Below are 20,933 nucleotides of genomic sequence, written 5' to 3'. Positions count from 1 at the left end.
ATTCCACCCAGGACACAAATATCCCACAGCCACGTGTCTCCAGAGCTTGTGTGTCTGCAGCAGCAATTAACCTTTACTATTTGCTGGCTTATGTTACAATTATCTGTACTCATCAGTTAGATCTGGTAAATCTCTGGAAGGACTTGTTAGACTCTTCCTGGAAATATAAAAGTCTGCTTTTTTTGTGGAATATTTCCTTTCACTGAGCAAGTGATGTGGGTAAGAGGATACTTTGGTGATCAAGAAAGAAGAAAAACCACAGGAACTTCAAAGCCCAGTGCCAGCATCCCTGGAAACAGCAGCCACAGTCTGGGGGGGCCTGAAGGAGGTACAGCTGAACAATCTGATGTTGATTTTGTCTTCTCTCTTCAGCCTCATGAAAGATTACTTCTTTAAACCACCTATTAACAAGCTGAGCCTCAACTTCTTGGATCAGGATTTGGAGATGGCCTACAGGACAAGCTACCAGGAGGAGGTGTGTTTCTGCTGGCATTGCTTTCTGTCTGTGATCTGTCTAAACCACTGTCTGTCCTTGGGGTTTTTAACACATTTTGTTGCAGTTGTTTCCTCACAAGGGTCATGAAATGTCAAATGTGATTTGCTGCTTGATATTGCTGCCTCTGTGAAGAGTCTCCTTTCAGTTTATTATAGAACTGTGGAATGGTTTGGGTTGGAAAGGACCATAAAACTCATCCCATCCCACCCCTGCCATGGCAGGGACACCTCCCACTGTCCCAGGCTGCTCCAAGCCCTGCCCAGCCTGGCCTTGGGCACTGCCAGGGATCCAGGGGCAGCCACAGCTGCTCTGGGCACCCTGTGCCAGGGCCTGCCCACCCTCACAGGGAACAATTCCTAATTCCCAAGATCCCATCCAGCCCTGCCCTCTGGCAGTGGGAGCCATTCCCTGTGTCCTGTCCCTCCATGCCTTGTCCCCAGTCCCTCTCCAGCTCTCCTGGAGCCCCTTTAGGCACTGGAAGAGCTCTGAAGTGTCCCTGGAGCCTTCTCCTCTCCAGGCTGAACACCCCCAGCATTCCAAGCTTGACATCAGGGCAGAGGAGTTCCAGCCCTTGGAGCATCTTTTGCCATGCCCTGAGTCTGGCCCAGTGTTTGGGCTGGAAATGTGAGGTACACTGATTATCTCCAGGGTAATGTTCTAAGTCTTTAGGGTGGCCAGAGAACCATGCTGACATGGTAAAGGAGCAATTGCTGCTTGTCTTCTCATCAAATATTCTAACTTTGAGAATGGTAACTTGGAATTTGATTCTTGTTTAGTCACAGTTTCATGGTTATCCCTCTGGAATCCAAACCTGAATTCAAATGTCCTAATTCCATAAGTGTGGAGCTCAAAACACTGGAATTGTAGGGAGCAGTAAATTGTAAGGAACTTGGTGTTTTCTTCAGGATTCTGCACTGAGTCTAAAAACTCCTTCATTCCCTTGGGGGCTAATAATATCACAGGCTTTCCACAGCACTGGATTTTCCTGCCTGACTGATAGGAACTGGCAAGATAGTTTAAATTTACCTAGAGTGACATTAGGTGTCAGTTAGAACTGAGCTGCATTTCCACCAGGAGCTGCAAAATTGCTGCCAAGAAAAGGCAATTGCTCTGCCCCCCTTGCTCCTCCTCCTCCTCCTCCTCCTCCTCCCTGCTCCTTCTAATGGCTCTGGTGCTTCTCAGCCTTCCCCGCTCTGAGCACTTCATTTACTGGCCTAGCATGAAATATTCATGGTTTGGTTTTCTGTTTGGGGCTCTTTTTATTTTCTGTTTGGGGCTCTTTCTCTTTCCATCTGGGGCTGTTTTGTGCTGGGTGGAAGCAGCAGCAGCAGCTCTCAGGGGTTGGCAGTGCCCGAGCAGCGCAGAGAAGCGTCCGGCAGCAGAAGGGGAGTGGACCCTCTTCCCTTCCAGCAGCATGAGCTGCTCATGTGGTGATCCATCTGCACAACTGCATCTGGAGAAATTGGGGGTGGGTTTCTTTTCTTCCCAGTGTGTCCTGCATCTGAGGGCAGCAGGATTTCTGCTTCTGCTGTTTGTTGCTTTCAGTTCTGGGCAGTGTTGTCACATTCTTCTTAGCAATATTTGCTTGTTTTCCAATACTCCCAGGTGACACCTCACTTAATTTATTGTGTTTTAGCAAAGGAAAGCCCAGTTGTGCTGCAGTTCAGTCTCTTCACTTTGGTCAGGAGCTTCACTTTGGTCAGGAGCTCACTTTGCAGCACTGTAATTTTGTGGTGTCTCTCTGCATAAAGTTCCTGTAGCAACAACAGGGAGAAACTTCCTGTGGGATGCAGCCTGCAAAATTTGCAAACTGTAAAGAAAATAGTAAATGAAGTAGTTTCCAGTGGAAAGATTGGAAAGAGAAGCAAAGCAGAGATAGTAAAGCTTATACACATGGACCTATTAATGTAGCTATATAGGAAATTCCTAGAAAGAGCAGAAATGTGGCCTGTGCACTTTGTTAGTGGCAAGCTAATAATTTGAAAATTAATACATAAACCTCCTTGAGAGTGGGAATTTTCACTCTCTAATAGTAACTCTGCAGCACTGGGGCAAAAACCTGTTAAAGTTTTAATGTTAGCAGAGTTCTGGTTCAAAACAACAATGAAATATTTTGGAGAGTGAAAAGACTTGCCAACAGTCCAGGTTCTATAATGGCCTGACAGTCAATGCTGCTAAAAGTGACTTCAGCACCCCTGAATTCACCTCTGATTATACAGTGTCAGCTGCAGGCTCAGGTTGTGATCCCTCTCTGGAATCAGCTCTGCTTCCCAAGAGCCTTAATCTGTTCTCATTTGGAAATGAAGGCACTACTTAGCACTGTTAGAGCATCTCTAACTCTGTCACCTGGGGACACAGTGCTGCTTCCCTTAATTCAATTGATGGGACTTTGTGTGGATGAACAGGATTCTGCCACCTCTTCAAGTTAAAAGGTCATTTTGGCACTGAAGTGATGCTGGCTGGATTTGTTAGGTTGCAGAGAGGTGCAAATGAGGAACAAGTTCTGTTTCCCAGTATTGCTGAGCACAGGAAGTGTTCTGAGGAACAAAAGAAACTTCCAAATTAAACCAGAGTGCTCCAACTGGGCGCCTTCATGGTGCCATTGATAACAGAATTTCTGGTTTTCTTTGGAGCTTGCTTTCTAAACTTGGGCAGATACAAACACTCCTAGGACTGGGCTCACCTTCATAAGCCAGCACGTGGAGCTCATGATGGGGTTTTCAGCAGGACTGGCCATGGCAGCACAAAGCACAGCTGCACAAGCACTGGGCCAGGCCAGGGTGGGATGGGAATGTGTGGTGAGGGGTTATGGAAGAGCAGAACTGGATGTCCTGGGCTCTGGTCAATTTGGATTACACAGCTTTTAATCTGGTCTGAAAGGGAAATGTGAATTCTGCCACAGGAGCTGTGTCTGTGGAGTGGTGTTAGGAGGGTTTTCTTAAGGTCAAAAAGGTTATAGTAAAATCTGTTATTATTTTCAATTAAAATAATAGAAGAAAATATCCCATAACTAATCTTCTACTTATTATATTTATGTTTCTTTGCACAGAATAGTCAATTTTCGTGTTGTTTTATTTCTATATCATAATAGTGTGTAAAAACCACCCCAGGTGTGGGGGTTGTGCCACCAATACTTCTTCTCAACATGGTCTGCTCAGAGAGCTGTGACACCATCAAACCACCTCTTCTGCTCCTTGTTTCCAACCCATGCTTACACTGGGTTATTGAAGTGGCCAGAATTCCCTCATTCCTTTATTTGTTAGAAGCTGCTGTTCATCATCCAGTTGAATTCAACAAAATATCCTTTATTCCTTTCCATCCTCTCCCTCAATCCCTGTGCTCCACACAGGTTATAAGGAATGCTCCAGTGAAGACATTTGCCAGTGCAACCTTCAGCTCTCTCCTGGACGTGTTCCTGTCCACCACAGTCTTCCTCATCCTCTCCATCACGTGTTTCCTGAGGCACGGCATGGTGCCGGCCCCGCCGCCGCCCGCCGCCGTCGCCGTCTTCGTCATCGCCATCCTGCTGGAGGTGCTGTCCCTCGTCATCTCCATCAGGTAAGGACAGGGTGACAGAGCCTGCAGAGAGGCTGCACTGGTGCCTGGCTCAGGGACATTTGGTTGACAGCATCCCAGGAGCTGCCTGGGACGGGCTGTAAGAGCAGAGGCAGTGCAGCCAAGGCTCATGGCACAGCCTGTGCAGGGAGAGCTCTGCCTGCAGGAACTGCAGCAGGACTGGGACTCTGATAGAGGTCACACAGGGAGATGGAATCCTCAACCCATCCCTGCCCCTCTGACTGTTCTTGGGATGCCACGTGCCACTGTATGTCTTCTTTCCTCACAGGACTGTCAGAATTCAAACAGCAAACTTTGATCTGTCCTGCAAACAAACCCACCCAGAAAACTGCTCCTTTAAATTCCAAGATAAAAGCACAGAGTTCTGGGGTTAAAACTGACATCATGTGTCAGGGCTGCAAAGAGCAATGCTCCCCTCAAAGAAGGAAAGAAGAGAAATTGCTGAAGGCACTTTCATGAGTTAACAGGGAGTTCATGTTTTCTGTGTCTGACATATAACAGGAGTGCAGTGTTTCCCCAGAAGGGAAGGGGCACTGTTCAGTCTCTGCAGAAGGGGTGACACTTGGCAAGGCTGTGCTCAGAGGTGCCAAGCCCCACACCTGAGCCCTTGTCCTGCCCCTCAGCCTCTCCTGTGCCCTCAGCAGATTTGGCTGCAGGTGCCAGGTTTTTAACAGCAGCTCCTCATTCCCATTTGTGCCCGGTCACCCCAGTGCTGGGCTGCTCTGGGCTTCCAGGGCACTGCTGTGGTGACTGCTCCATGCCCAGGGTTACTCACACACTCAGAGCACTTTGCTCAGTGCAGCTCCTGCTCTCCTGGGTGTAACCTGTCATTAACCCAGGGGATCGACCTGTGAATGAGCTGATTGTTTGTCTGGACCTGTGGGAGCCGCTTCACTCTGCCCTCCTCATCCTGGTGTTCCCTGCCCTTCCCTGACACAGCAGCAGGATAAGGGTGGTGTCTGCAAGTGGGTGTCCTCTCCTGGAGTTCTGCAGATCTGTCAGGAATGTGTCAGTCAAAATGCTTTTGTAATTATGAGCTGGAAGCAATTTCTGCTGCTGTTTCAAAAGTAACAAAAGATTGCAGTTTGCACTCTCATTTTGGCTTTGCAGGGTCGAGGTAAAAAATACTGAATTAATGCTTTAGTCACTGAAGGAATTTGTACCTCACTGGGCATATAAATGTGTGCAAGTGGATTTACATCAAAGCTGGCATGTGGAGTGGAGAGAAGCCATCTATGAAATGCTGTAAAGATAGCATTTCTTAGCAGGTGTGTTTGGTTGTTGCAATTTGAGTAGTTCTTAGAAAGTCTAGAAACTCGGAGTTAAAAGCTGTATGGGAGATGGTTGAACTGGTAGAGCTGTCATTCTAAACTGTGTTAATTATTGATGTGTCCTCTCTCTTGCATCAGAAATGCATTTTCCCCTTTGCAGAAGTGTCTGTACTTTGGTTTGGGTGGGGCAGAAGTTTAATTTCAGGCAGTTTTCAGGCAGCTCTTTGAGGTGGTCTGGGTTTGGTGGCCATGAACTTGTTCAGCTGGGAGCAGCTCAACCACTACTTTCCAGAAGTGCTGCTTTCTGCTGTCCAGGTGTATTTGGAGAAAATTTGTGTTCACTTGCTTTACAGGTGAACTCTTACTTCATTTTAGTATTTTTCAATTTGTTGTTTACCTCACAGGACATTGCTTTTGCCTTATTTTGTACATTTATAAAAATTATTGCTATAACCCTAGAAATATTTATAGGTAGATACATAAGATTTTATTGCAGTCCTGCTCTGTAATTGGTGGTTTATGGGTTCCTTAAGGAGAAGGAAAATGGTTGTTTTCAGTCTGTATAGAGTTGGCAGAGTGGTTTTGTGTGTGAGTGGCTGTGTAGGGGTTTGCTGTCAGCCTGACCTGGGATCTCCAGACCCTTCAAATTGTCCTGGTTACCTTGGGAACCAGCAATGGCTGGATGGGGCAGGTGACCACTGCCTTTCCCTGTCCTCTCCTTCAAACCAGCAGGGATGTTTTGAATTTTTATTCTGTGTTTGCTTTATAGTGAATACCTGAAACACACTTCTGGGCCACCCCAGTCTCCATAACCTGAGGCACACACTCTCTACAGTTCCTTTGGGCAGGGAGGTGAAAATCATCTTTTTCCTCTTCAAATCCTCTTCCAAGTGAGAACTGCTCCCTCTGACCACTCATTATGCACAGAAACAGTGCAGAACTTCCTGTGCAGAAATGTCATCCCAAATGACAATCACAGAATACCACTGAGATATCTTTGGGGAGGAGACTGGACTACAATGCTGGGCACAATCCCAGAATTTCAGGAAAAGGGATTATTTTAAGACCAGAAAATTCTTGCCTAAGTTTCACATTGTATTTTCATTATCATGATGCTAAACACCCTGCCTTTAAATCAGCTAAATTGTAATTAAATCCAGGGCTCAGCCTAGCAAGGGCTCCCCTGGCTCAGCCCAGCTGTGGGAGGGGAGAGGAGAGCCCAGCACTGTCACAGCCTGGGCAGTGAGAAAGGCCTTAAAACTTGAGTTCTGCAGCAGCAGAAGTCCTCATGGAGCAAAGCTTATGAGGGAGAAGGATGTTTTGATTCCTCTGAAGTGTCTGATAATAAATTATTGGAGTACCTATAGATGAGCATCCCACTGTTAGCACAAGAGCCACTCGAAAATTAATTGTATAAAGCTGCAAGCAAAAATTGGTGCTTCACTTGTGAGCACGTGGAAGATGTCATCTCCTCTGTGAATGTTCTCTGAAGAATGTCCTTCTGCCCACTTGAAATGTAGCTACTTTGAGGAGCTCAGCTGAAGTGTAAGAGATGCTAAAGTTCTGGTATTTAAAAAAAACCCGTTGTCATTGAATGTACAACGATGTGTGAGATTCCACTTGGGAGTCTGAGGAGTGGCTCTGCAGGAATAGGGGTTAGAGATTCTGCCCAGCAGCTGCCCAATATTTAGTGTACACATAGAAGTTTTGTTCACTAGGTAATTTTGATATGTTGCCCTCAAATAAAACTGCGTATTTATAAGTTTATTTACAAGAAATGTGTTGCTTTTGATAGTGTGCTTCAGGCAAGGGTTGAGGGCAGAAGAGTGGGTGTTTAGCCCTGTTCAAGAAAGTGAGAGGTGGGAGCACTTTCAGTTGATTCATGAATTTAAAAGGACCTTTCTAGACAGCAGAAAAGAATCCTGTGGATGAAGAAAGCAAGTGCAGTCCAGCAGCAGAAGGGAAGCTGTGCTGTTATCTGACCAAAGAGCTGCCTTTCTGGCTTTGCCTTCCCAGCCTTGCTGAGGTGCCACCCCTGTCTCTCCACAGCCAGGACCTGTGGCCAGCATTGGATCTTCCTAAATTCCTCACGGCCAGGAGCAGAAATTGCTTTCTGCCCCTCGAGCCTAATGAAGCAGATCTGTTAACACAACTGATACAGAGTATTGATGCTGAGGAAAACAATGTAGTCTGTTTGCCTTTATTTATTTCTAACATCTGGTATTTAATATCCCACCAAATTGCTGCTATGCCAAAAGCTTTTGATTTGAACTCTGGGAATTGATTTTAAACTGCCAGTAAATACAAAAATGATGGTAACAGTCTCCATTAGCCATTAATCATTTATGTCAAAGTTACTAATTTGAACTCCAGCTTGTGTAAACAGCTCAGATGCTTTAGCATTTAAGCCCTGTTGAGCTGCCCACTGACACTGCATTATTTACTGATACTGCCCTGTAGCCATTAAATCTGTCTGCAGCTCTCACTGCTGTCTGGATTTATGCACCCCTGACTTCCTGTGCTGGGAGCATTGGGCTGGATTCACTGCTAAGGAGGAGAATTCCATCGTGTAATTCCAGAGTGCAGAGCCCCAGGCTAAATCCCATCCCGTAAAAATCAGTGCAAGAAGGTAAAGATCAGCAGGAGAAAGGTGGCATTGCCCTGGAATTTGCACCTGCCTGAATAAAGCAGTGTCCTCCTGGCAGGATTAACCCCTCAGCTTCACCCCTGGGGTTGTTGCTGTGGTTCCCACAGGAATTTCTCCTGGCATGGAGGTTTGGCAGCAGAGGAGATGCAAACCGTGGAGTCCCTGCTGCGTGGGTTGGGGTGAGAGACACGAGCTGGGCGTGTGCCACAGGGGCTGTGCCAGCAGCTGGGAGCGTGGGCACAGGTGGCACTGCTGCCTTCCTTCACAGGGAGCCCTGGGCTGCCATCCCTTCACCTTCCCGGCTCAGCCCTGGCAGTGCCAATCCCAGCCCATCGGCGCTGGAGAATGGGGCTTGGTTTCAGAGGGGAAGTTGGGGGATGATTTCAGACCTGGACCAGGGGCTGCCCCTGGGCACAGGGACAGTTCTGACACTCTGTAACCCTTCAGAAACCCCAGGTCTTACTCGAGAGAGCCTTTTAAAAAATCTTTTCTATCCAGGTTTGAAATTTCTGTGCTTTGCTGGAAATTCTGTTTTCAGATGGAATACAGTTAGAATTTTTGGTGTGAGTGAAGTCCATTAAACTGGTAAATCAGTGAGCACCCTCTCGTGGGCTCCCAATGAATTACAGTGTATTTCCTCCTCCCAAATTCCTCTTTTCCCATGAATTTAACTATAATTTTCAGATTTCAACACATGCAATTAGAGAAGAGTTCTTTATGCTTCACAAAATACTTGTGATTGCAAGTCACAGAATTCCAGACTGGAGAATTAAAATCTCATTCACAAACAATTTATATTTAAAGGTGTGGAATGAGTGTCAAACTGGCATATAGAAATTGAAATTCAGCTTGTTTGTGTCAGGCTTTTATCCCATATAAAACCTTGTATTTCAGACAACGGGGTTAAAAATGAGTAGATATAGTTTCTCTTTTTGGAGATATAGGTGATATGGGGTAATTTATGTGACTTTGGAGACTGGGAATTTTGTATTTAGTGGGTGTTTTTTGGGTGTTTTTTTCAGCTGTGAGCATGTCTGTCCAAACAAAAGGTGTGATTCTGTATTGTTGGGGCTCTGTAGTCCAGAATCACCTGCTCAGCCTGAGTCTGATAACTCCACCCATGCCATTAATGGCTCTGGATGCAGCTAACTGTGCTCCACCACCTTTCTACAGCTTCTTAAAAATAATTAGGCACTTGAACAGCAGTTGCAGTTGTTCTCAAGTGACTAATGTTGAGCTTTGAGAATGAAGTTATCCCGAAGATTTATTTCTGTGGATAAATACTCATTTTCTATGCAATGCCCTTGAGCATTGAGCATCCTTTTCCCTTCCCTTATTCATTTTAGCAATTAGAGCTGCTCTCATTTGAGAAGCATCTCCGGTAAGCTGCTCTCCAGAGCTTTTCCACTTGGCTCCTTCAGCTCTGCCCAGGTTGGGGCCGTGCTTTTCTCGGCAGCTCCAGGCGAGAGCGGCTTCTCCCCGCGGGGCTGCCGGGACCCAGTGGGGCGGTGCCAGCCGGGCTCGGCTCCTGCCAGCCCGCAGCCCACGCTCCCCTTCCCCTTCCCTAATGGCAGGGAGCTGCCTGCAGACCGGCTGCTTGCAACTGGGAGAACTGGTTTGGGTTGCAGTGTGATGGGTGCTGGAGCTGCTCTGCTCCTCAAACGTTCCTGCTGTTATTTTCAGTAGCTTTAACTTGTGAAAGTTTCCCCTCTCCCTGCCTGCTTTATTTATGAATGGAGAGGAGTCTTCCCTCTGCTTAAGCTTCCAAGGAAGTGAAGTTTGCCTTTCAATTTGCTTCCTCAAAGCCACCATGCCAAGGCTCTGCCTCCCTCCTCACCGGAGCAAACACTCGGGCGGCCAGGCTGGATTATTCCCTGAAATCACCAGCAGGTGCTGTGGCTTGGCTGCTCACAGAACCTCAGTGGTGGATTTGAAGGTGTGTTCCTACAGGTAAGTGAGGGGTACAGGGAGATGTGCTGCCATTAATGCCTGGATCCCTGCTTTCCTGTGTTCCAGGATGGCTTTCTTCCTGGAGGAGGTGATGACTTGCACCAAGCGTCTCCTGGAGGTGATATCTGGCTGGCTGCCTCGACACTTCTTCGGTGCAATCCTGGTTTCTCTCCCAGCTCTTGCAGTTTTTTCACACTTCACCTCTGATTTTGAAACAAATATACATGTAAGTTGTTGAACTCCATTCCCTAAAGTGAGTGTTTGCAGCTACCCAAGCTTGTTGCTTGCCTGCCTTCCTCCATCTCCCTCCTGCTTTACATCTGTTTGATAGAGATCCCTTGGAGGGATGGGGCTTTGTGGATGATGGAATTCCTTGTCTGTTATGTAAACACAGCCATGGTGAAAACTCTCTGACAAAAGGGGAGAGGATACATAGAAATTCCTGCTGCCTGCATAACTTTTTCTCTTAGACCAAGCACTTCTGCAGGAATATTTTTGAGATAATGCAAGTGGTTTATCTCAGAATTATTGTCCTGGGCTGGATTTGGAGTTTGGAGTCAGAGAAGCTGTATCAGTGAACCTCAACAATGGGAACAGGATTAGTGGGGGGTGTTTTGGCTTTGCAGAGTGAGATGAAGGAACTCAAAGGAGAGAGCACTTGGTGCCTAGGAATGGCCATTGCAGGGGCTGTGGGAATGGCTAAAGGAATGCAATAACTGCCTTCTGAAAAGGAATGGAAAGAAATTGGCATGTTTAACCCAGACACAGAGATCCATAGAGAATTTGGTGCCTCTGTTATTAAAAGCACTCAGAAGGAGAGAACAAGGGGTTAAACATTCATAGAATCACAGAGTGGTTTGGGTTGGAAGGCACCTCTTGTTGCAGCCATGGGCAGCAGTGAGGAGGGGGGAGAACAGTTTAATTTAAAAGCCAACTGTAGCATAAAATCAAGGCTTAAAACCTGTGAACAAAATGGCCTCAAGCTGGAGATGAAAGATTGTTGCTCTGCAGGTTTCTCTTAGGCAGCACAGTGTGCAATCCTTCCTTTGCAGGATCTTCAGGGAATTCTACTTCACAAAGCTTTGCTATTTCAGGGCCCTGGGTGTAGGTAATGACCAGATCCTCTTCACTCTTCCTATCACAGCTTATTCCTGGGTTCTGGGGGCTGTTTGTTCCATGGGAACATGTGACCACACATTTTCTGGTCCTTGCTGATTTAAACACACGTCCCGTGGTTGTCACAGTCACAGCAGGGTGTGGTTGACATTCTGTTCCATCCCATGCTTAAGATCATTCTGCAGCTTCTACCTTTTGGAGCTTTAGGGAAGAAATTTTAAGCTGTAAATTGATTTATTTGTTCATTCAGTCTAATGATGGTCTTTCCCCTCCATGATTATCAGTAAACTAACCATAGGAATGTTTTCCTCAAGGGAAGGGAGCTGAAAACCTTCAAATCTCTCAAATCTGTCCATTGATTTTGATACCATCCCATTCATCACCATCCTTGATCATCTCTCCAGATGTTTCAGATAATATCAGAACCACTTTATGAGTGTCTTCTCAGTGCAGGTCAGGTTGAGTCAAACCACTTCAGGCAGCAGCAGTAAAATGGTGATTTTCATCACCAAACTGAGAATGAACTTTGCTTTCTTTCCTCTTGCAGGTGCTCCAGAGTCCTGGGGCTGTTGGCTCACTCTCCAAGAGATGTCCCAGCTCAGCTTGTGCTCAGTGTTTCCACACTCATGGAGCTCTAGGAAATGGAGTCAATCTATAGAGGGTCAGGTAAGTCTCCACCTTTACTATGACATGGTTTTGCAAAGTTTTTTTTTATTCATAGCATTTTATACCTTCCCTGGATTTAAAATAATTATAAAATGAAAATTAACAAAAACAGCCATGAAAAAAAAAAAAAACAAAACTTTCCAAAGCCATGCATCCATAGTAAAATCCAGCACATCCTGACCCTCTATAGGCTGGCTTCATGCTGGGGCATCACTTGGAGTGAGAACCAGTGCCCTGCCACTTTAGGAGACCTGAAATGGGGGGAAAAAAGTAAGTTTAAATTATGGGGTTCTGAAATTCCTTTTATCCTTTTCTAAGTAATTTTAAAAGCCAACAATTGTTGTTTGTGGTTTAAAAATGGTGAATGATGTAAGGATTTTTCCCATGCTCTGTGTCTGCTCTCAATCACATGCTTGTTTGTTATGCCACAGGACTGCCAGGCTGCAGAGGCTGCACTTCAGCTGCACAGGACACCTTAAGGGAGAGGGAGAATGATCACTTCATGCTGTGAAACACAGCATAAAGCTAGACCAGAACTCCTTCATCCAAATGTGGGGTCTCTAGTTTAGCTTGGATGGTCATGAATATTCTTGGGAAACCAAAATTGGCACATCACTGGCACACTTGAGAGTTTTGAGCACTGTAAGGTTGTACCTGGGGAAATGAAGGTGCTCTGGGCAATGCATCTGCATTTTCTTTCCTTTATCCAGTCAAGCTGTGGACAGGTGAAGGGGTTTTGAGATGAGGCATTTGGAACAGAAAATGTGAGCTTGTCCTTTGGCAGTGAGTGAAGCTGCCTTTTGTCACTGAGGCAGATCCTTCCTTCCTGGACTCAGCTGCTACAGGGCACTGGGGGAACTTCTCTGAGAATGTTTCTAGAAGCAGGCAGGTGGGTGAAATTGCACTCTGCATTTCCAATGCAATGGAATTTCAATATTCAGTTCAAAGCAGGCAGGATCTAACCCCAGCAGTGGAGAGGAGGTTACCACGAATTTTCACCTTCTTTTTTTCCCTTTTTGTGAATGAGAAGAAGCACTGAGCTTTGACCAAGGTAAGCTGGAGGCTCTGGAAATCATTGAAATAATGGGTGTGAGATAAAACCTCCATCCAGGGAAAACAGTGACAAAGCACCAGTGCTAAAGGTTTTCTTGCTGCTGGAAGGGAAGATCTCCATCTCCACGTGGGATCACTCCCTGTGCCCATCATCCAGCAGGAATTCTCCATGGTGCCTGTGTGGCAGGGCCCTGGGCAGCTGTTAACCCCCCTCTCTCTCTCTGTTGCAGTACACCATGTTCATGTGTTGTGCCATTCTCATCACCATTGTGCAGTACTGTAACTTCTGCCAGCTCAGCTCCTGGATGAGATCCCTGCTGGCAACGGTGGTGGGAGCAGTGCTGCTCATCCTGCTCTACGTCTCCTTGTGCCCCTCCAGGTGAGCCTCACTCGTGGCTGCAGGGAGCTCAGCTGGGCTCCTCCCAGGGAAACAAGGGGCTGGTGCACAGGACTTTCTGTCTGCCATGACTTTCTCCAGCATTTCAACTTTCATGATTTTATTTCTTCGTTACTTGTTTATTTTTGAAGGATTTCAGGGGTGCCTCTTCTGTGTGACTCTCTGTGCTTCCTGATGTGTTTCTAGGACAAAGTTACAGACCCACAGAATTGCCTTTCACCATTAGTTTGAAAATCTGTTTTATTAAGGAATTTCCCGGTATTTGGTGGTGCCAGAGAGCCCAACTGCTCCCCAACACCCCTCTGGATTTATTTTTGCCCTTAGGATCCACATATTCTTCCACCTCCTTCCTCAATGCATTTTCCAGTGTGGAAGGCAGGTCCTTAGGTTTAATGGGATCTAATGGGATCTAATAGCCAGTTCCATTCTCAGTTTCCTGCCTTTTCAGAGGACTCTGCAGAACTGTAACCAGAGGAATCAAGATAATGCAGTTTCTGTGCAATAACCTTAAATTTTTCCAGTTTTCCTCTCATAAATGATTTTCTACAAGGAGAACTTGTTTGCAGTATTCTCCTCCTGTTTTCTTGCCAAGAGAGTCAAGGGGGTCCTTCCAGCCTTCTACTCCTATTGGCAAAATTTTATAATCAACTTGCACTTCTCAGTGGCTTAAGACCCCCCCCTTGGGATGGACTTAGCAAGGTCTTCTCCTCAGTCAGTCAGTTCCTCTCCTTCAGAGACCTGCTGAATCAAAAGGTGAAAAACATGAAAAAACCCCCAAACAAACCAAAAAGAGTGTGCAGATACATATTTTAGTGAGTATTTAGCTTAATTGCCTCTTTTAAGTGTCTTCACTGGTCTCTTTTAATCTTGATCAAATTTATATTTTAAAAAAGAGAGAATAAAAGTCACCTCTTACACCTGTTCACATCTGTGATTTGAGGTGTCTGTAAGGGTTAAAGGGAGAAAGTCCTGGGAACAAAATATCCTGGAGCTGGAGTCAGTAGACAAATGATTCCTAAATCATACTGACCACAGAAAAATCCCTTTCTTGTCTGTCTGCAGAGGACTTGGGCAGGGAGGGCAGGGGAGATCTCTCCAGCTGCAGTGCAGGAGGGGAGTGTTTGGTTCTGAAGCCTCCCTGGTCTCCTGATGGGTTTGTCCCATTGGGCTCAGGATCCCCCATCTGTCCCCAGCCCTGAGTGACCCTCTCCCAGTCACAAAGATCTCCCCCTGTGGTTTTTCCCTTTGTGGCACTGGCTCAGATTCACTGAGAGCCCTGGAATCACAGAACCCTTGAGTTTGGAAAAACCCTCTGAGACAGCCAAGTCCAGTGTTCCCCAGCACTGCCCCATGTCCCCAAGTGCCACATCCACAGGGCTTTTAAATCCCCCAGGGGTGGGGACTCCAGCACTGCAGCTGTGCCAGGGCTTTTGCTTAAGGCTCTTTTTGCCCTGATACCCATCCAGACCTCCCCTGGCACAACCTGAGGCTGTTTCCTCTTGAGGTGTCACTTGTTCCTGGGGAGCAGAGCCCAAACCCCCTGGCTCCAAACTCAGCCCAGGTTTGGTTTTCCAGGGGAATTAGTGGAGAGCAGACCCTCAATGCCATTTCTTGGTTCCCTGCTTGCTCTTCCCTGATTCCCCCAGCTGGAGTTCCTGGAGCTCCTGGGGGCTCCTGGCACAGCCTGGTAAAGGGGCCATGGGCACTCTCCTGGACAAGCTCTGAGTTGAGACTTTGTGCAGAGAGAAAGACCCAGAACTGGGGATTTCCCCTGCATTTCAGCTTTATTAAGGGACTGGGAATGGCTCTTCCAAAGGTGGGAGGTGGAGACCTTGCTGCTGTGTCAGGTCACAGCATCAGCTCTTGCTGAGTGCTGAAGGGGCTCTGTGAATGGTAAGAAACCCCATTCTCTTAATAATTCTCTTATTTCCACCTGTGGTATGAACAGCAGTGACCATTAGTGGACAAGGTTCAGAAATTATGGAATATGTTGTTATTTCATCCCTCAAAAATAAATATTTCAAGTAATAGAGCTGTTCAGCTGCAGGTCTGAAAAGGTGATTGATAGAATTAATCCTGAACAAAAGTCACACAGGTTTAGTCAGTGAAGTCCATTACTTCAGTTTGTTAATAATAATCTTTTTGTTTGTCTCTTACCATGATTCTGATAATATTTTTCATCATGGTGGCAGTTGCAGCCCTGTCTGCACCACAGGCTGATCCAATCTGCACTTTGACTTCCTTTTCCAGTTGTAACTAATCCTGAGAGTTTGATACTCTCTTGCTACTTGACTGCAATATAGAAATTGTAATTCAAATAAATAAGCAAAATGTTTGAATTACTTATTTTCTCTAATGGCATCATAAAAAATAGGTTCTGTGTTAGGGTTTTGGGGATTTGGGAGGTGTTTTGGTTTTGGATGGTTTGGTTGGTTGGTTTGTTTGTTTTGTTGTTTTTGGTTTGGGGTTTTTTTGTTTTGGTTTTTGTTTGGAGATGTTGGGGTTTGTCTCTGTGTATTATTTTTAAAATATTTGTGCTATGTTCTCACATAAGATGAAGGCATAATGGAGTTTTAGAGTTCTGGGATTGCTTTTCCCTATTTCCAGGTAAGATGGGATTGTTTAACAATTACTTGTTCCAGGCATGACCAAGTTCCAGTTTCCCTTTCCAGGGATTTGCAGTTCTGGCTGGTTCCCTCTCCCAGGCAGATAAGTCATGTTCAGACAAAGTTTGTGTGCATTTATCAGCTCTGCAGTGCAGTTCCTGGTCTGTGCAATAGGGAACTGAAAATTCTGTCTGGAATGCTGCAGGATGTTTGTTTATTGCTTTAACTTTCCTCTGAATCAGTGCTTTTCTCATTTCAGCTCCATGGAAGCTCCTCATCTAGATTTGGCACAGAACTTTAGGTAAGCTTTTTATAAAATTACCATCTTTATATTTAGGGATAGAAACATTTTCAGTGAATTACATGGAGCAAAACTTTGCATCCACAGTAATAACTTGGGAATTCAACAAATTGGTTCAGCAAGTTGTGTTTAAGCTTCTCCTGTAATTTCCTTTACAGATTACTTGGGTATGACCAAAACTCATCAGGGCTGCTGCTGCAGTCACAGAGTTGTGTAATGATATTTTCTCCTTAAATTGGATTTCTAGGAAATAGAACTGTGGAGGAACTATTTAAAACAGCATCTGTTTTGCCAGTAGCAGCAGTTTTTAGAGCATTATGTGTCCACCACGAGCTGTTTCTTTGATTTCTTTGGCTGATTTGCACCTTTCAGAAGCAGTGGGAGCTGGATGCTCTCACAGCTGGGCAGGTGAGAATTCCCTGGGGTAGAGGAGCTTCCTGTGGAACAGCTGGATGTGCTTTCCTGTGGAACAGCTGGATGTGCTTTCCTGTGGAACAGCTGGATGTGCAGCCAGCTGCCTCCCCAGGCTGGGATGGGACAGTCTGGGCCTGGCTGTCCCCTTCCCTGGGCAGGGCATGGGGGCAGAAAACTGAGAGCAAAGGAAATTTAACCTGGAGCCTTTCAAAGCAAACAAAAATCCCTTCCTGGGTAATTAATGGCCCCTTAAAAGAAGTGTGTTACAGATTCACTCTGGTGATTTCAGTGTTGAGTTTCTCATGGGTTTATTGCAAGTTTTTGCAGTACCATTTAAGTGTTTTTACTGGCCTTTGGTATTAGCCTAGTCTGGGTTTGCTCATTGCAAATCTGGGGGCAATTCTTGGGCCATGCTGGGTTTGACTGAACTGTGGATCTGTGACTTTGGTAAAAGGGATTTTCAGGAGAACGTTGCTTGTCCTGGGAGGATGTGTCAAAACAAAATTCCTTTCTAATAACTCTCATCTCCACAAATGCTGTGGTAGTTTATAAAACACATGGGGTTTGGTACAGAGGGATGAGAGCAGTGTTTCTTTGGGTATTTCTTCACCAAGGACTCAGCTCTTAGTGCAGTGTTGAGGTTTGGGGGGGCTCTGGCTTTTCTTACATGGATTTTCCTTTTTCCTAGTTTTGATTAATGAAAGTTCTTTTTTGTAAGAGAATTCCAGTTCATTGAATCCAGAATGGAAATTTAAAGCCAAAAGAATAGAGGGGGCTTTTGGGTTTTGGGTTTTTTGGTTTTTCTTTGGGTAAACATCAGTGTGCTGATCACTCCAGTAGTGTCTCACGATCAGCCTTAGTTTGGATCCTTGTTTTTTGTTTGTGAAGCTTTTGTGCTCCTCAGAATTCCAAAGCTCTTCCCCAGCAGGCTCCTGGCCAGCTGCTCATCACTGATCAATGATTGATCCTGCCTTAAACCTTGGACAGCTGGGAGTTCCCCTCAGTGACAGAAATCTCTGCAAACATCACCTGCCAAGCATTGTTTTCCTGCAGATACTTTTCTTCCATAAATATGTAACTCTGACTGATGACAGGGGAAGGTGAGAGCTGCTGAGGAGCAGACCATGGAGGTGTCTCTGGTGAGCAGCTGTGGAGTGAGGCTTTCCCTCCTTTGCAAGGCCTGGCTTGTGATCTAAAGGCCAAGTAAGGCAGTGAGCAGAAAATGTCACCTGTTAAACATTCCTAAACTTCATTTTCCCCTTTTTATTAGGATGTTATCTGTGCTCCTTCAGCTGAGGAAGAGACCCATGTGTTAATTCTGCTCAGCACAGTCCAGCTCTCCTGGCCTGACCCTGCCCAAACCTGGACATTAACAAACATTGGAAGTTAAAAGAGAGAACTGGGAGTTAATCCTATTCTGTTTCTGCCATTAAACAGAATTTGGCTTCTTTCTTCAGGGCTCTTCTGCTGTATATTATTGAATACCACATTTCTAGAGTACAGAATTTCCCCTTTTTTTCTGGTAATGGACTAACAAAAGGTGAAACTCTCTTAGCCTAACAAAATTTTTTGCTGCACCTTTCTGCCAGAATTGCATCAATCAGGTTCCTTGTTTACCCCACTCAGCACTAAAGTTTTCCCATGTTCTAAGAGGGCTAGACAAGGTTGTGTGTTGTCTGTAATGAGGTTATTCCTTTCCTTGATCAAGAATAGAGATTATATTAATGTTGCCTGGGAAGAGAGACAGTAGTGATGGTAATGAAGCCTTAGCACAGAGTTCACCTCTGACTGTCTGTAAATAAAAATGTGGAGTTTCCCTTGTTTTCCAGGCAGCCCAGTTCTTCAGCCCAAAGGATACAAGCATGCACTTTGTCTTTGAAGCAGGAAATATTTCTCCTTTTCATTCCTTCCTCACCTCAGAGCAGCTGGGAGGTGCCACTTGCCAGTGTGGCTGCTCAAGGGGAGCAGCAATTGGCCCCTGAGGGGAGACTGCAATCACCTGGGAGCAGGGAAGGGTTTGTAGGCACCCACTGCAGGTTTTTCATGGACAGCAGCAGTTTGATCCCCTTTTCCACACCTTTCCTCCCTTGCATTCTTCTCAGATTTAGCAGGCAGAGGCATCCTCTTTCAATATAGCAAGATATCCAAATGCAAACAGGGGTTACTGGCTCAGAAGCAAACTGGCTTTCCAGAAAGTTCTGTAAGTGGAAAGCCATTATCTTGATGATTTGTGATCAAGCCAATGGAGATTCTGTCTCTGGAGTCTCACTTGTTCCATGTTCACAGCCTGGATGGAGGTGCCAAGTTAATAGTGAGGGGGCTGTGCCAGGCAGCATTTCACCAGTTTGAGTTAAAGAAACATTGTCAGCTCAAGATCTCAATTGGAATGATTTTTAAAGTCAGTTTTCTGCTGCAGCACCTCATAAAAAGGAGAATTGAGAAAGATTGGGTAGGGGGGGTGATATTGTCTGTTGGAGCTGTTGGGAGAGTTTTTCTTCTTTTCATCCCAGAGGGTGGCTCCAGGTCATGGCTGCTGCCTGGGAGAGGTGATTGAGGTGTTTTCCAGCCCTGCAGCTCCTGTACCCTGGTCACTGCAACATCTCAGGGTGGAATTCCAGATGAGGCTGATGCAGTTGCTCTCTCCTTCAGGCTGGAATCAGAGCTTTCCATGCTGATGCACAATGGGATCAAATGTCCTGCTCTGGAGAAGGGATCCCAGCCCATTCCCCATTCATGGGAGGAGCTCAGGGCACAGTGAGTCCCTCCCTGCCCATGCAGGTCTCAGCCCACGAGGTCAGGCCATGCTGAGCAGCTCAGGGGGAGCTCCAGGAAAGGGGAGGGGGAGGCAGCAGCTCCTTCCCTGGAGGCAGATCCTGCCTTCCACTGCTCCTCACAGAACATTTGGGTGCTCACCTCATTCACTGCAGAGGAGTTAAAGTGCTTGGGAGTGTTTTGTACAGCAAACTGTAAATAAAAAGCCCTTAATGGCTTAAATAAATCCCTGTGGCAGGAATGTCTGATGTTAGAGGGGATTATCTGGATCAAACTCTCAGGGCAGTAACAGAGTCAGTAACAGATCTCTGCCCACAAGATGTGTGAAATAATAAACTCAGATTCAGAGAAGAACCTGAATTGTACTCCTTAATCCAGATTCCTTCCTCACTTTCCCCCACCTCTTCTTATTTTCCAAGCTATTTTCTCGTACCCACATCATTTTATTAGCCCATCAAGCCAGGAGGGCATTTTGTCACCTCCAAAATAGGGGGATTAGCAGGGATTGTATTTCAGGAATTGCTCCCTTCTGGTCATTAATTATGGAATCATTTAGGCTGGAAAAGACCTCCAAGATCAGGAATCACAGAATAAAAGGGACCAACAAGGATCATTGAGTTCAACCATTAACCCAGCCAAGGCCACCACTAAACCTTGGCTTTGTCTTTGTCTTTGTCTCTGACTTGTCTTTCAGGGCAGGAAATAAACAGGTTCATAGCAGAGGTTCTGTTGAGAATCAGGGAGGGAGGAGTGTCTTGGTACAGCAATTACAGGAACCCCATGGTGGGGCTCTGTTTGAGTTGGGACATCCCCTCCTTTCATGATCCCCTTGTGAGGAGGGAATAAATGAATACACCTTCACTTCTCCTGGGAGAAGTGTATTTATGGTAGAAAACAAAAGTAATTTTCAATGTAATCTGTCCTATCTTTCATCTGAAATTCAACCTGCACTCTCTGTATTGTAAATATTTCACTCACCAGAAACTTTTTCCCCACAGGATTTCTGTAGAAAAGGGAACAGATACAAAGACTATGGCACAGAGAAATGTTTTTGGATGTGGGGCACGTTCATCTGTCTCACAGCTGTGCTGTGGTTTTGTTTCATCACACTTTGCTGTCAATCAAGTATTTGAGAATGAAACTCAGGAAAAAACTGTGTCTGTAATGAAGTTCAGTTCTGAAATATATCCAAAGTGGAAGCCTGTCCCCCATGGACATGAAGCAACAAAATTGACTCAGGAATGTTTTCATATGTTACAGTAACAAATTCAGCCTTCTCTTCTTGAGCTGTTGCTCCAGTTGTGCTGAGTTTTAATCCCTTCCTGCCTTCCCAGAGAAATGCAGGCAGGTGCTGAGTATGGATTCCTGCCTGGCTCTCCAGGAGCAAGGTTAATGTGATGCTTTCCCTTTTCAAACCTTCTCTTAACTCAAAAAACTTCAGCGTGTGTCTGCTCATATCAGATCTCGAGTTTGGCACAATTTTATCCCAAAATGCAGTTGGATCCCTGCAGAAATGACTGCATGCCAAGCTGTCTGCGCTCAGCCTGCGCCTCTGGGAGTGCATAGGTGGGGCCTGCTCAGATTCAGTTTGTGCCTTTGCATCTCAGCAGAAAGTTGAGATTGGAGAGTGCAGATGTCTCCTCGTTCAGGGTGGTTTGGCACTGGCAG

General features: G+C 45.8%; 1 protein-coding gene across 2 annotated transcripts in view; it reads left to right on the top strand.

Moving 5' to 3' along the window:
• ADCY9 (adenylate cyclase 9) overlaps nucleotides 1–20,933 on the top strand; it is a 93,822-nt gene that overhangs the window by 61,067 nt on the left and 11,822 nt on the right. For both annotated transcript variants that reach the window (XM_036392099.2, XM_036392098.2), the window contains 5 exons: nucleotides 373–475; nucleotides 3,846–4,054; nucleotides 10,007–10,166; nucleotides 13,006–13,154; nucleotides 16,038–16,079. In XM_036392099.2, the coding sequence (XP_036247992.1) occupies nucleotides 373–475; nucleotides 3,846–4,054; nucleotides 10,007–10,166; nucleotides 13,006–13,154; nucleotides 16,038–16,079 (663 nt within the window). The remainder of the gene's footprint in view (nucleotides 1–372; nucleotides 476–3,845; nucleotides 4,055–10,006; nucleotides 10,167–13,005; nucleotides 13,155–16,037; nucleotides 16,080–20,933) is intronic.

Source organism: Molothrus ater, chromosome 16 (genome assembly GCF_012460135.2).
Source record: "Molothrus ater isolate BHLD 08-10-18 breed brown headed cowbird chromosome 16, BPBGC_Mater_1.1, whole genome shotgun sequence".
In the NCBI taxonomy this organism is placed as follows: domain Eukaryota; kingdom Metazoa; phylum Chordata; class Aves; order Passeriformes; family Icteridae; genus Molothrus; species Molothrus ater.
The sequence above is the reverse complement of the archived record's forward strand: the minus strand, read 5'-3'. Positions and strand labels throughout refer to the sequence as shown.